At 37.9% G+C, this 14,713-nt stretch overlaps 1 protein-coding gene across 3 annotated transcripts in view; it reads left to right on the top strand.

Annotated features, from left to right (window-relative positions):
• ZNF608 (zinc finger protein 608) overlaps positions 1–799 on the top strand; it is a 106,389-nt gene extending 105,590 nt beyond the window's left edge. For all 3 annotated transcript variants that reach the window (XM_086867149.1, XM_086867150.1, XM_023944414.2), the window contains one exon: positions 499–799. In XM_086867149.1, the coding sequence (XP_086723275.1) occupies positions 499–508 (10 nt within the window). In that variant the 3' untranslated portion in view covers positions 509–799. The remainder of the gene's footprint in view (positions 1–498) is intronic.
• Positions 800–14,713: the final 13,914 nt, after the last annotated feature.

Genomic DNA, 14,713 nt, shown 5'->3' with positions numbered 1-14,713 from the left:
CACTGTCCATGACACTTTCCTTCTGGATTGTTTTATCCAGCCTGTGCTATAAAACCAGATGCCTAATTATTTTTAGCCTGACTGTAAGAAGTAGAAGAAGATGTTTTGTTTGCTGTCTTTGCCAAGAGCAGTTAGACTGCCTAATGGAAGCCAGTTGTCTCAGTCTTTCTCTGCGAATTAGGTAACAACATTTTGACCAGGGTAACCAAGTGTTGAGTAACCTGACAGGTGAGCAAAAGTCTAGCAGGAGATGTGTATCTTCTCTAGATCTACCTGCTCTTTGTCCCTACATCATGGTGAGATGGTCTTGGAAAACAGGAGAGTAACAAAGAAGAAAGGAGGGCTGCTGCCTGAATTAGATACTAAGCCTGCAGAGTCACTGTGGGAGGCATAAACTGTGTGTGAGAGACAAACACAGGTAATTCTTGTGATGTGGCTCCTTTGTTGTCCAGGAATAAAGTATTTTAAAAATTTCTTTTTTGTTCCTTTCTTTAACAGTGGTTTCTAAGGAGAAACACTTTTGACAAGAGTGCCATAAAAGAGGAGTTCTTGGAAGATTATATGAACTACCAAGGAAACTTTGTGACAGAGGACTTCTTCCCTGACTTGTCCTGTTCCCAAGTGAGGAGGAGGCTCCCAACAAAGCACATGTACGTGCATTACACGCAGGTGGCTCACAGGTAGAAAATATTTGGGACCATTCGTGGTGGAATCCAGACCCAGGGTAGACTGACTGCCAAGCGTGTGATAAGACTCAGCCTGTGCTGTTGTGTAAATAAAGCAAGAGATGAAAAAACAAGATGGGAGAATAGCATTTCTGTTAATGTAAAGTTGTCCTCTGAAGCACTACTGGAAGAAGGAACCTATCAGGAATGAGAGAGTGGAAGGCACCATATGTTGGGTAGGAAAAGATTTAAGATTAGGCTGTAGGGAAATCCCCTGATGAGAAAGAGATAAAGAAAGGGATTCAATGGCAAGACAAAAAAGACTTTGGGGATAAAGGATGAAGAAAAAAATAACATGGTAGAAAAAAAAAAAACAACTAGAAAAAAGAGTTGAATGCAATAAAAAGAATCAGACAAAAGAAGATATGAAAGATTACAGGAAAAGGAGAGGAAGTGTGTGAGTCACCAAAGGGTGATAGATATAAAAACATTAAAGAATGAATGGAAAAGAAACACTCCTTTTGGAGAAAAAGAACAAAACATTATTGAAGAGAGGCAAGAGAACAACATGCAGAACAATAAAAATCTAGGATAAATAATACAGATGTGAATGAAATGAATCATAACTAATAAAAGAGAAAATGAGGGGATAAGGCTGAAGAGAATAAAAAGATGATTCAATATTCAGGAAAAATAGGTGATGGATTTTAATTGTATTTATTTGCTTGTCTACATCTAACAGTCTTTCTGTAAGAGGTATATCTTCTGAGATTTTGATATTAAAATCAGTGGCCATCTATAGAATAATGTGCTGCATTTATCACATTTTATCATTATAATGCTTATGGAATAGCTTTTACTAGCGCTACATTAATATAATCTGCGTAATAGAGGGAATATGTAGGAAAGATTACCCTATAGGAAGAGTGACCCTCCCCCCAGATTAATTATTCTAATTTTTTTTCAGAGTGGAATTGAATTTCATTTGGCCTCTTTTAATTAGGGGCCAAAAAAAGAAAAAGCGCCTCTCCTTTTGAGTCACATTTTTTTTCTTACAAGCCCACTGTTTACAGTTCATCTGAAATCGGAGGGTCACATGCCCTGCTCTTTTGCACACAGCAAAATCAGCAGCTTACGTTTAAGATGTTTTGCTTCTTTTCTGAGCCTCTTGCTCGTGTACTTAGCAGAGAATGATTAAAACCTGTGCTCTGTTAGAACTGTTGCAGTGTTTAAACAAGGAAGTCTGTGTTTGTTTAAGAGAATGGGGAAATGGTTATCTTGACAGATTAGACTGAAAAAACAGGACAGCCACAGTCTAGCACAGATGTCCAAATTTGCCACTTGGCTGGTTTTTTGAGGTCCTCTAAACAAAACTTGCTTGTGTGTTTGTGCTTTTGCTCTGTTTGACACCTGACTGAGGAATGTGATTAAGCACTACTGCCAGGGATTACATGTCTCTCTTGAGCAAGTGTTCACAGGGCTGAAGTTTCCCCATGTCTGTCTAACTGTGTCATAGCCTGCTATGGGAATACAAGAGAGACATCTCAAAATGGATTAAAGCCCTTGAAAAAAGGTTGGATTGTAATGAAATGACTGCTTTGGACAGAAATTCAGCAAACATTTTTTTTGAGCTGAGTTTTCCAGCATCTCCATTCACTTAGTGACAGAACACATGGAAGTGAGAAATATATAATTTGTCTGTGAAATACTGAAGCCATTTGCAAGACACATTGCAGCCTCCCAGACATAAAGCACATTTTGGTGAAGAGAAATGTTACATCCTTAATCAGTGTGAGATGATAATTTTCTAATACATTTAAGATACATGCTTCACTTGATAAATCCATACAACTCTCTACTCAGACACTTTATCAACTCCTGTTAACATTATCATCTTGAATTAGTTGTCCTCACATTACTTCCATGGTAGAAAAAGCACTTCCAAAGCCGCTGCCATTTAATTTTTTTCAAAACATACTTATCTGTAAATGAAGTTTTGCTTGGTTCAATTAATGTTAAACTGGAAAACAGTAACAAGTGCTTGATAGATAAAGGCCATTTGCCTACCAGAGGAGATCATTGCACTGATCAGGGTCGTGTGTATGTGAGGGTTTGTGTTTTCACAAAAGTGCCACATGAGAAATGTTTTGATTGGTGTGTGTATTCTGTGTATCACATTGTATCCCTGGCAATGTACATAAATTTGGTATACACTGTAGGTCCCCAGAAATGTCATAACTTTGGGCCAGATCCCAAAAAAACCCCAGCAGTGCATGGTACCTGACAGTGGGGATGTATAAATAGCATTATAGTAACTGCCATTGATTCCAGCCTTCAGAAGCACTCTGAGGAATTTCATCTTTATATGTCTGTGTGATTACAGAAGGTCTTTGGAACTATTAATGCTGAATATACTCTTGGAATGAGAATGGTTGTTTTTTGAGAAATTACTGGAGATATATTGACCCCTATTAGCACAGTGATGTTGGACAGACATTTTATGAAGCACCTGTGGCAGAGCTATTCATGTAATCTGTATTTTTTTTCAGGCTATCCTATATGTAGATTCAAAGAGTGTTTTACAAAGATTAAAGATATGCACCTGACATAAATATGAAGCACCTGATAAACACATAATACATGATGAATGTGAAATGCATGATATGAATATGAAAACAAAACTTCTTTGGGATTCAAGATTCCATACAGCTAAAAGGACCCTGTAAGCAATTGAATTTTATGATGTGTAGAGTCATTCTAGGGCTTTGATAAAAGATTTTGATGCCTGCTTTGACAATAGTTTCACTTGCTTCAGCATCTGCTGAAGTATAATGACACTATTTAAAGCAGTAATGAAATTGAAGCCACAAGCTAGTTCCACCTTGAAACTTATCAGGTGTTTTTGCTGAGGAGCTGTGAGAATTTTCAGCTTGACATCAGAAGTAATGTGAGAAGGCTAAGGTCCTCAAGGGAGAAAGTGGTTATGCCAGGAGATTCTTATTTACTTGCTGATAGGCTTTTATCTATTCCTTTTATCACCAGTTCCTGATTTTTGTTTTCTTTCCAAACTTTGGGCTTTAAAGTTATGATGGTTCTGAAGTTATGTGCCAAAAATGCTGGGAGAGTAGAGATGAGTAAACTGCTCATCTCATCTGGTAGAAATTCTGGCTTGAAACCTCTAACTTGCCACAAGGTGCTTAAAAACTCTCTGAATTTTTATTTTGTGCCTGTGCAAGTGTGAAAAAAGGGATTCTTTGTCAAAGCAAAATGGCAAACTGTACTGGTTGGTTTTCTTTTTAGTCCCGTGGTGCAGAAATAATTCCACCACCTTTGTGTGGTGAAGAAAATGGGAATCCAGGTTAGTACAGCTTGTTAGCTGAGGCTAGGAGGTGAGTTCTTATTTAAATTCACAGAATAATACTACAAAAAATAGTAAAACACACTTGATGTAATGGCTTGAATAAAAACTTTCCAAACGGTATTAAGAGTGATAGTATAAAAAACAACTCTTTAATGTAGGGTTTCAGGGGGACAAATGTGGCTCTGTGCACACGATGAAGTATTCCTACAATTTTTATAAGGTTAATTAGTTAGTATATCTAGCAGCTACATCCAATAACCCATCCTTGGGACAGCCCTTGGAGTTGGTTCAGGGGCTTCTTAGCCCCATTTCATGTTATGTCTCTTAAGTTCTGTTGGAAAACAAGATGTCCTTGTCAGAAATTCTCTTCTTAAGAATAAGACTAAACAGAATTTCAAGAATGTGTTAGTAAGGGTGAGATTATTGTGAGAAAAGGCAGGAAAAGTCCTAGAAACCATACAACTATATATTAAAAATCTACAGAGGTACAAATATATGAAGAATATATACAAAGCTAAAAATCTTTAGGCATCACAAGGACTAGTGTAACTGTCAACGAAAAAAGAATAAATAATTGTAAAACAACCACATCTTCTTCTCTGATAGGGCATGGGGAAAATAATGCCAGATGTTACCTATCTTGAGTAAGAGACAAACTGTATCAAGTTTGTCTGTGTATTACACAAGCGGGAGAATTGTGGTGTTAAGCTGCTGTGAAGTAGGAACAAATGTGACTGGTAGACTGTTTGGAAAATAACTATCAACATTTCTTGGTCAAACTAGTGTGTGGATTGAGAAGAGACTCCCATTCAGCTGCTCTGAGACTGCTCTTCAATATATTCAGTCAACAACTTACATGTTGAAACAGAGTGTATACTCTTTTATATATATATATAGTTCCTCCCAAACTGGAATGGGATAGGACTGGACTGCTGGATAATCTTCACAAACTCAAAAAGTACAGTGCAAGAGATGTGAAACACAATGCATAGGTGAGGAAAATAAACTTGTACAAGTAGTGGTTAGGTAGTGACTCTGTAGGGGTTTATCACGGATTAAAGTGAACAATGTCAACAATGTTATGCTCTTGTGAACACATCAACACATCATGCTGGGATATGAAACAGCATGGAACACATTAACTAACAATCCCTCTCCACTGAGCAGCGAAGTCAGCTCTGTGCCCTGTCTGTCTTTTGGCCTCTACACTTAAAGCTGGGGCCTGAGTAGAGTGAGTCAGAAGGGGAATGCAAATTGCTAGAAATGGACAATTTCAGTTTTGAGAACATCTGATCATTGTTGGAAGTCTTAAAAAGAAAGGAAAATACCTCCAACTAGGAAAGCAACTTTACTTCATGGCTGTTGTAGAAAGACTGAGAAGTTAAGGCATGAGGTTCCAGCAAGGGACATTTACATTACTCTTTAGAAAGGCAGTGTGTTAAGGACTGTCTTAGAGGGTCTTATAAAAATTCTTGTAAGACAGAACACTGGTCATATAGGCCATCATATATAGCTGATTCTTGAAGCATTGTTAAAGTGTAAGATATAAAGTCTGAAGATCCGCCATGCTGAGATCCAGCTGGCATATACGTCTATTTAAAAAAAAAAGAAAAAAGAAAAAAGGTTTTTTATATGTATGTATCTATATTAAAAATGTCATGGTGATATCTAGATATTCCTAAGGGGGCTTTTTAATTTTGCATGACTTAAGCACGTGCAAACACCATGGTTGCTTTAGTACACTAAATGGTGATGATGATGATGATGATAATGATAGCAAAGATTCTCTCTTACCAGGAGAAGCATCGTGAGAATGTTGGACATAGACTTCCTGCTTCCACTGAATCTTTTTGTTTTGTCTTCAGGTTTCTGGAATTGCAGGGGATAGATAGGGCAGTTTCTCTTTAGTTCGCTATGCATCTATTGGAAAACCATTTCTGTTCTTTTCCAATTTGTTTGTTTGTTTGTTTTTTAAATTGCAATAATTTGTCACAAAGATTTACAGATGCTGAGCTCCATGGTTTTTTGTTTGCAGTCCACAATTGCAGATTGCTCGGTTTTTCAGCTCTTCTGAAGTTGGATGATCTCTTAGGAAAAATATTTTACTGTTGAATTGCCCAATGGTATCTTGCGGGACCAATTAATTAAGCTTTGCTAACTTTCTGTAGCATTTAGTGCTCATTGATTTACCATAGATACAATCCTTTTGTCATCCTGCTCTGGACACAAACAGCTCTCCAAACAATCAGGTCCTCTAGGAATATCTGAAGTGATTGGATTTTTCTCATCCATTTTTTTCAGCTTGATAACTGAATACAAGTTGCAGGGAAAGCATAAGGCTGTGAAAGGAATATACTAGTTGAGCTGGAAAAATTTGTAAAATATGATTTGAGTTACACAGATGCTGACTGCTTACCTTCCTTGTATTTCCTGCAGGTTTTCCTGCAAGGAGTAGATTTACTCCTCAGGAAGTTTCAGAAGGATCAAAATATGACTCCTGCTATTTCTGTACTGCTAAATTAAGGAGACCTGGGCTCCTTAAGATGCTGGGCACTAGGTTTACCCATCCATACTGACACAATACCAGGGCTCCTTCATCCCAGGTTTGGCCCACACTGTCTGGTGGGCAAGAGATGGACCTATACCCACGTTACAGGTTCAGATTTGGTTGCCTTGTTTTGAATGATAGCATAATTTAGAGGAAAGAATGTGTACTGTTCTGTGTAGGTCGGCTAGAGAATGGTCTTGGGCATATTGAATTTACAACCATGTCTTAGTCCATCTGTCCTGGAAAGACAGGAAGGAATTTGGGTTTTCTTCTAGCAATGAAGTTTATACTTCATGGTAAAGGTCGTTGCAAGGTCACAGTGAAAACTATTGTTCTCTAATTGTTTACACAGTGACTACCCTTCCTGTCCACACAAAATCCACCATCTCCCAATGCAGTCAGTGCTTTTGCTGTTGAGAGCGAGAGTATTCATGAGTGATAATACAGAAAAAAGACATGGAGCTTTGTTCTTTTGTGCTCAACTCTTTTGAACAGCACTAAAGACAAAGGCTTAGAAATTACAGCTAATCTTATTTCTCAGTAATCACTAGTACACCAAAACCTATTAAGATTAGCCTAGTCAAAGTTTTCTGGCCTAGACATCTTTATAAAGTGTAAGTATGTTGTGAGTGGTGACTCTTATGCAGCCACTGTCCTTTAGCAAAAATAGCTGTCTGCACTGTGCTATTGGTGAGAATTTTTCTTTCCTTGATTAGAACATTATTAGAAACATTGACACTGTACAGAGAGAATAATACATTCCCCATGAGATCTGGGATTTAACCTTGAAAGAATACACTGTGACTGAGTAGATTTCTGTCTGCACATCTTTCTAAGTAAATGCAGAGGAGAAACAAACAAACAAACAAACAAACAGTCTGAAAATAAAAATTTGAATATTTCCCTACAAAAATGTCATGAGATGTTCACGTACTGGCTCCAAGGAATGTCCAATATGTTTGCTGACAAAAATTTAATTTATGGAAGCACCTATGGTATTTATACTGTTATTAAATCTTCAAGGAATTAAGTTAGAAAATTTACAATGAACTACTGAGGTAACCTCAGTCAATTATGCCTCGCACATTGCTCCTGACTGATAACAATGAATACAATATCATGGCATTTATTTTATTTAACAGCCTCCAAAAGATCCATGATAAAAAATGGGAAAAGTGTGACTGCCAGGTAGCCTTTAGCTTTGTCTGTCAGCCCCCTCTTGCAGATCTACTCTTACAGTAGCTTTGGCATTACTCCTCTCTTCACCATAACCCTAAAGCTAGAATCACACTGAAACTCACACAGGGCCACCAAACCATCAGGAAAACTTTTGCTTGTTTTCTTGAAGAGAAAGCAGATTTTGGTTTTCTGATTGCCAGGGAACACTTGTAGGTAGCCAGAGCACTGGTTTAGGGCTCTGTTAGGCTGCTGTTGCTGGGTGTGTCAGTACAGGATGCTGGGCCCAGGAATGCCGCTACAGACTTGTCAGGACACCCCAGCTTGGAGCATTGATGGTGATGAGCAGATGCAGCAGCCCCAGCCCAGTGACTGCCACAACAGCCTGTGGGCCTGAGCCAGGGTGAGCTGTGGGGCTGAGCTGTTGGGGTGTCCCAAGGAAACAGGGTGCTCCAGGTAAAAGAGTTGTGGGAGGACATTGTAGTCACTGGGGTAGTTGGGCGACTTCTTCCCAGGGACCCCATGCATGGTATGCTTGCAGCTCCCAAGGTGAAAAAGCCTGGAAATCTGTGGTGGCTGACAACAAAAGGAAGCCTTTCCTACCAAGCAAATGTGTTTGCAGAATATGAGCAGTGTCCTGGTGTCAAAGATCTCTTCTGAAGGACAAGGCTTTAAAGGTGCCTGAACCAAAGCCAGCTGCATGAGTTGCCAGACCAGTTCCCACTTCTTCAGCCCAGAGGTGTACAAATAACGGCAACCATGGACAGAGGAAGGCAAAAAGGTCATGGAGAAGAGAGAGAAAGAGCTTGGTGCTGCTGTGAGGACTGCTCATGCATCCCACCAAGAAGGCTGCCACATAATTTGTGACATGCAAATGCTTTTGCTTATTTCCAAATCTACTCAAGCCTATCAGGCTCCAAAGTCCAGTTCAAAATCCATGCTATGTGTTTATCTCTGAGCTGGTAGCTTTAACAGAATGATCAGGGAAAGAGGGGAGGAAATGTCTATCAAAAGAGAAGAGGGAAAAGCAGGAGTGGAAATGTCCTCCTAACTTGTCTCAAACCAAGCCAGGACACAATAAAAATAATAGGAAAATGATTTTTTTCTCTGCTTAATTAATGCTCTATTAATTCTATATTCTTAATGATTTACATTGCTCATGTCTGTAACAGTTCTGCTTCAGCAGATGCTTCAGCACACAGGCTGCTTCATATTCCAGTAAAGAAAACCCAAACCATATGAAAATACTTAAATGACTGTACATTTTGGTATGTTATTGCTTTTTTTTGATTGATGATGTGAGATTGCACACCTCATTGCAAAGTAATGCTTTTAACTTAAATCAAATAAATTCTAAGTGAACGTGTTTTATCCATTTACGCTTGTAGTTTGAAAAAAGTGTGTCCTAAAAAACATTACTGGCTTTTAATTATGCAGTGAACAAATCACTGGAGATGCTTGCATGTCTCAACCAGTGAACACTTACCTGTATTGTCATGCAACTGCTACAAGTTTGGGGCTCACAGAGCTGCTGTAGTCTTAATGAAGCAGTTAATGATGTGTGAATTATAGATCCTGACAGCCTCTTTTTAATAAAATCAACAGGACTGCATCCACAGTCTACCATAGCTGCTAAATAATGACAACACTGTCTACTTAACATAGCTGCAGTATCTTTAAATAAAGTACCATTCTTGAATGCTTGTACTGAAAAATTCTCGTCAACATAAAGAGGAATGTGAGCAATGAAGTACAAGCTGATACACATGACACTTCATTTCTTTCAGTTTGGGAAAGAAATGCACTAGCCACAGGAAATTCACAAATGAAGCTTCATGTAAAACAATGTGTTTTTCATTGTTATTGTAGCAGCATTTCTATGAGATCCTTCACTGACGTAAAGAACAACATAATGGATAATAGACTTTAACAGTCAAAAGTTTTCAGGGTGTTTTTTCTTGTTTTGGGACTTTTTTTTTGAAAGCATATGAACTTTATCTTCCCAACAGCTGTCAATGAGCAATTGTCTTCACATTGTAGCTAACTGGAATGTGATAATTCCACACCTATATGAAAATAGGTACTATATATCTATATCTATATCAATCTATATCTATCTATCTATCTATCTATCTATCTATCTATCTATCTATCTACCTATCTATCTATATCTCAAGGGTTTTTTCCATACATTCAGCTAATAAAATAAGAATGATTGTTGTAAGAATGAAAGGTCTCTTTTTATTTTTTTTATTTTTGTGTTGCTTTTGCTGATCAGTCTTACAGCTGGCTAACAAGTCAGGGAAAATTTTATGTTCTCCTTGTGTATATTTTCCTTAAACAACCTTTATTGTCTGGACTTTGGAAAATACCAAAGCTATTTAATGTATGTGTTTGCTCTTGTTTATGTTTTTTTTTTTTTCCCCACAAAGATTTCAGGCAGCTGTCTTTCTCTCACTTATTTAGCGGATACTGAAGCGAAGAAAAGGGAAAAGATCCAAGTAACATTCACTAGCTCATGTAATCACTTCATTTGCTGTCTTGGTTCAGGCAATATCAGAGCAACAAAATAACAAAACTAGAAAGAAACTGACTTGTAAAAAGCCCCTCCAACACAACCCAGCTACAAAAGAAGGAATTATCTACCCTATTATGAACTTGTGAATATATTCAGAATATAATGAAAGTGGTCTGCTGGACTGAATTTACCAAAATGAAATTTTTGTTGCCAGTAAAGAAGCTACAGTCTGTAAAGCCTGTTACAATTATTGTGTGCAGACAAAACAAGATGACTTCCTTAGGGAAGCGCAGCCAAACATTCCCTAGAAGTTCAAAGTCTGGTTTGAGACTTTGCAGGCATTGCTGCAGCCATTTGTACAACAAACATTGGCCATTGCTGTACTCTTGAGCAAAAATCTTGGAAGTGCTTCCTGCATTTCCACCTTTCCACTCCTCTTTGGCTTATTTCATCTCCTGCCTCAGTCCTGTGAGTAGACAGATGTGCACACATATTCAGTCAAGCAGGTGTTTATGTCCTTTCTCATGTGTATCTCTTAATTTCTAGCACTTCATGCCCCACCTCTCTTATATAATCTTTGTTCCACCCTTCTCAGTTAGCACTTTGTTTAGCCACCCTAATTAATATCCTGTATCCTCTGGACCATTCAGCAACTATGGGGAACGATATGATTACGCATCCCTTATGAATTGGGAGACCACCCCTGCTAGTGGATCCATTTTTCCTCCCTGATCCATTCTGAATGCATGGGCTCAAATTTGCTGTGTGGAGCAGGTGCTGGAGGGAAGATGGTGAAAAGAAAGGCAGACCAGCTGTTAAGACCATTAGTCTTCCTCCAGGTGAAGACTTTTGGATGATGACAAGACTTTCAATCATTTCTCTCTTTCAAAGCAAATCAAATTATGTATGCAAGAAAACCAGTGTGGAGAGGGTGGATGTAACTCATGGGAAAAAAAAAATATATATATATATATCCAGTGCTCTGGAAAAATTAGAGATGGTGAAGTAGTAAAGTGCTCAAGCATTTTTTAAATCATATACATGGAAGGCTTAGAGTCCTAATACCACTCATTATTTTTGATATTACTGCAGTAATGAAAAACCCAATAGCTGAGACTCTTTATAAGCCAAAATCTCATCCTAGTAGCTACTGTACAGCTTCCTTCACTTGTCTCATTATTAGCATCAGCAGCAGCAAATCCTCGAAAAGCAGCGGTAGTAAAACTGCCATCAGAGGGAGGCAGGGAATGTGCCTGCCTGGGAGCACAAGAGCTGCAACAGAGTAAATCTCCCTCCAGTGCAACATGCCATCCACTTCAGGCATCCTGAGTGGTGCCATATGCTGTCAATATTCCTATTCACGACAGTCACTTCCTTGGAGAATAAAGCACCACAGCTCCAGGGAAGTATGGGAAGGGCACAGGTCTTGAACTGGTAGTCTCCAGCACTGGAAAATCAGTAACAAATGTGAAAAAACTTAATCTGTGGACAAGATTGAAACCAGCTTTATCTTTTTGGTGAGAAAGCAAGTGTGCTAACATTTTACTTATTCAAGATTTTAAAATTTAATATTAAGATAAATATCACAAAGAATATTGTTTTTCTTTCCTTTTAGACCACCTCCCGAACAGAGAATAAGAGATCCAATCATGCAATGCTCATCTGCTTCATTACCACACGAAAGAGGTTTAGAAAAGCTTAGGATAAGCAATGGGATTTGTGAGCATGTTTATGAGTCAAACCTCAGAGATTTCTGAGGTTTGCTTACAATCCCTTGCCTTTTTCAGCAATCAGACCTTAGAGGGCCTTGGAGAAAGATCATTAAATGATTCAGTTCTAATCTATAATGGTTTCTATTGATATCAGCAAAATCTGTGCTTTCCATAGACCATATCTCTAAGCAGAGTTCTTTTAACTAGGAAAATACTGGCCTATCCTAATTTTCCAGTGTGATTTTTTCACACTGGTACTTTTGTTTCTCAATAGCTTACATATTCTTCTGTTGCAGTATTTTAGAGAAAAAAATCATTGTGAAAGTGTGTCTTGCACTGCAGATTGCCTGAGCTTCTTCAGAGCTGGCAGTGTGATGTATCTGATTACAAAGTATTTTATGATCCAAACAGGAAGAGCTAAAAGGTGAGAATCAGTAACACCCAATAAACTCTTAAAATGCATAGGTGCTTTCCTTGCTGTTAGTGTTTTTCAGGGTTCTGAAAGGGTAAGCAAATTTCATATGATTCAGGGGCTTTTAAAGTGGCATCTCAGTGGCCTGCACTGCTGTTTTTGTTATAGCACAGATCTTACTGAGGCTGCTGCTGTAGGGAGTGTAAACTGGCATGATGCCACCAAAATGAATTGAAATCCACTGCTTTTTTTGTTGGGAAGCTTGGCCTGAGATAAAGCAAACTCAATTCATGTCCCATAATGACAGTGTCATGCACCATATAGAACCACTTTTAAATTTGCTTTGAGTAAACTCAGATGAAGAAAAGTGTGTATGAAAATATATATATACATATATATGTGAAAAAACCAAACTACCATTAAAGGGTTTGGACGAGTCATTCAGTCTCACCTGAGAATACATGTAGATAAAAGACTGTAGCTTTGATGGAGGCACTAGTGAATTGGTTATGTTTTCATAATGACTTCTTTACATTATTGAATACAATGGGAACTTTAAGGCCAACTGCAATAACAGTTTCTCATGAAAAATTAACAAAGAATTTATGGAAATGTAGCAAAAGTCCCAAAGCAATTAGCTTAGATTCCTCCAGAGTCTGAGAAAAGCCTGGATAATTGCAGACAGAAACTGCATAAAGTGGCTATTTTCATTATCACAGGATACAGAAAGTCCATTTTCATCACAATGGGACATAATGATGTTAAAAAAGCTTACATGGAGATGTGTTTAAAGGGGTTGAAGCACTGTTTACAGACTGGTTTGATTTACATGGCAATCAGATCTATATTAAAAATCCTCTGCTAAGCAATGCAATGTTTTTTACCTCAAACCTTCCTGCAAGGTAGGAAAGTAAAATGGATTGCAGTCTTAGGAAGCTAAATGTACGTTACAAGTAGAATGTACAGGATTTAGTTTAATTTAACTTGAATGGAGAAAGGGGATTTTGGGATTCAAATTGGTAGATAAATGCAAATATGAAAGTACTTATTATATATTTATGTTTATAAGCTAGTGCTGCATAGTTTTGAAACAGGATTTGCGCAGGTTAAGGTCATGTGAAAATCACTCTTAAAATCATAACATTGTTGAGAGCACCTGTAACACCTCCTCAGCCTTATTTCCTCTTTTGTCTGTGAGATCCATTGATGCATTTTATTTTATGTCATTGCTCTGCACACAGCGTGTTGTCGCAGATCTAATTACTCCTCACAAGAGCTGGAAAGTCATATTCTGGTTGGATACCCATGTTCAAATGATTTATATTACATAACATAGCCAGCCTCTCATAATCACAGATGTCCTTTGCAATGTCACACACTTCGATCTACAGAGTATTTCTGCAAAAGACCCCAAAAAATGGCTCTAGGTAAAAGTTTTTTGTTAAAGTACAGAATAATTTCTACACTATTACAGTACACCCCTGTGGTCATTGTGCAGGTGAAGTTTGCATTGGTCTCCAAGGGGATTTTGACTACACATTCAGGCCTTATATGTTCTCACAGCTGATTATCACAAATAGCATGGAGTCTAGCTGTTAGGCTTGATTATAATCTTGTTCATATCAGTGTAAATCAAAGCCGCCTTGCCAATGTTTTGCATCAGTGAAAGTCTGAAGTACAGATGAGCTAGCTTTTTTTCCGACTAGCTTGCCAGTTTACCTCTCTCAGAACGCTGATATATATTAGTATAATTATAATTTAGATCCATTTTACAATAGACTAAACATGATTAATGTACGCTAATGCATGATCCTTTTCTCCTCCATGAATTTTTTGCTAATCTTTGTCTCATATGTGAGCGAGAAGGATAAACGGTTTCAGTGCATTAATTAGCAGGGAGTTAACATCATAAATCAGAACTCATGGGTAGCTGCTTATCACCTGCATGAGCACAAATGAATTTATCTACATACCCATCTGATCAATTTTATCTTGTTTTGTGTTTTCAGTGCTTTAAAAGTAAATATACTTCTAAAAAATTATCTATTTTATCCTATTGTACAGTTGCATTAACTGCTATGTGAGACTGATAAGGGATAATGAGGCAATGCTTAAATACTGCAAATGCTTGTGATCTTCTTTTCCCCAAAGACTGCTTCACAAAAGGAAAAGAAAAAAAACGAAAGAAAAAGAGAAAAAACCTGCCACATTAAAAAAGAAAATACACAAAAATATTCCTATAAGTCTGCAATGCCCATAACTCAGTTTGGATTCACTGAGCTAAAAGCTTACTTGAAATTGTGCTGAACACAAAACTGACG

The sequence above is a fragment of the Cyanistes caeruleus genome, chromosome Z (genome assembly GCF_971803275.1).
Source record: "Cyanistes caeruleus chromosome Z, bCyaCae1.hap1.1, whole genome shotgun sequence".
NCBI classification, from domain to species: Eukaryota; Metazoa; Chordata; class Aves; order Passeriformes; family Paridae; genus Cyanistes; species Cyanistes caeruleus.
This window is presented reverse-complemented; position numbering and strand designations above follow the sequence as displayed.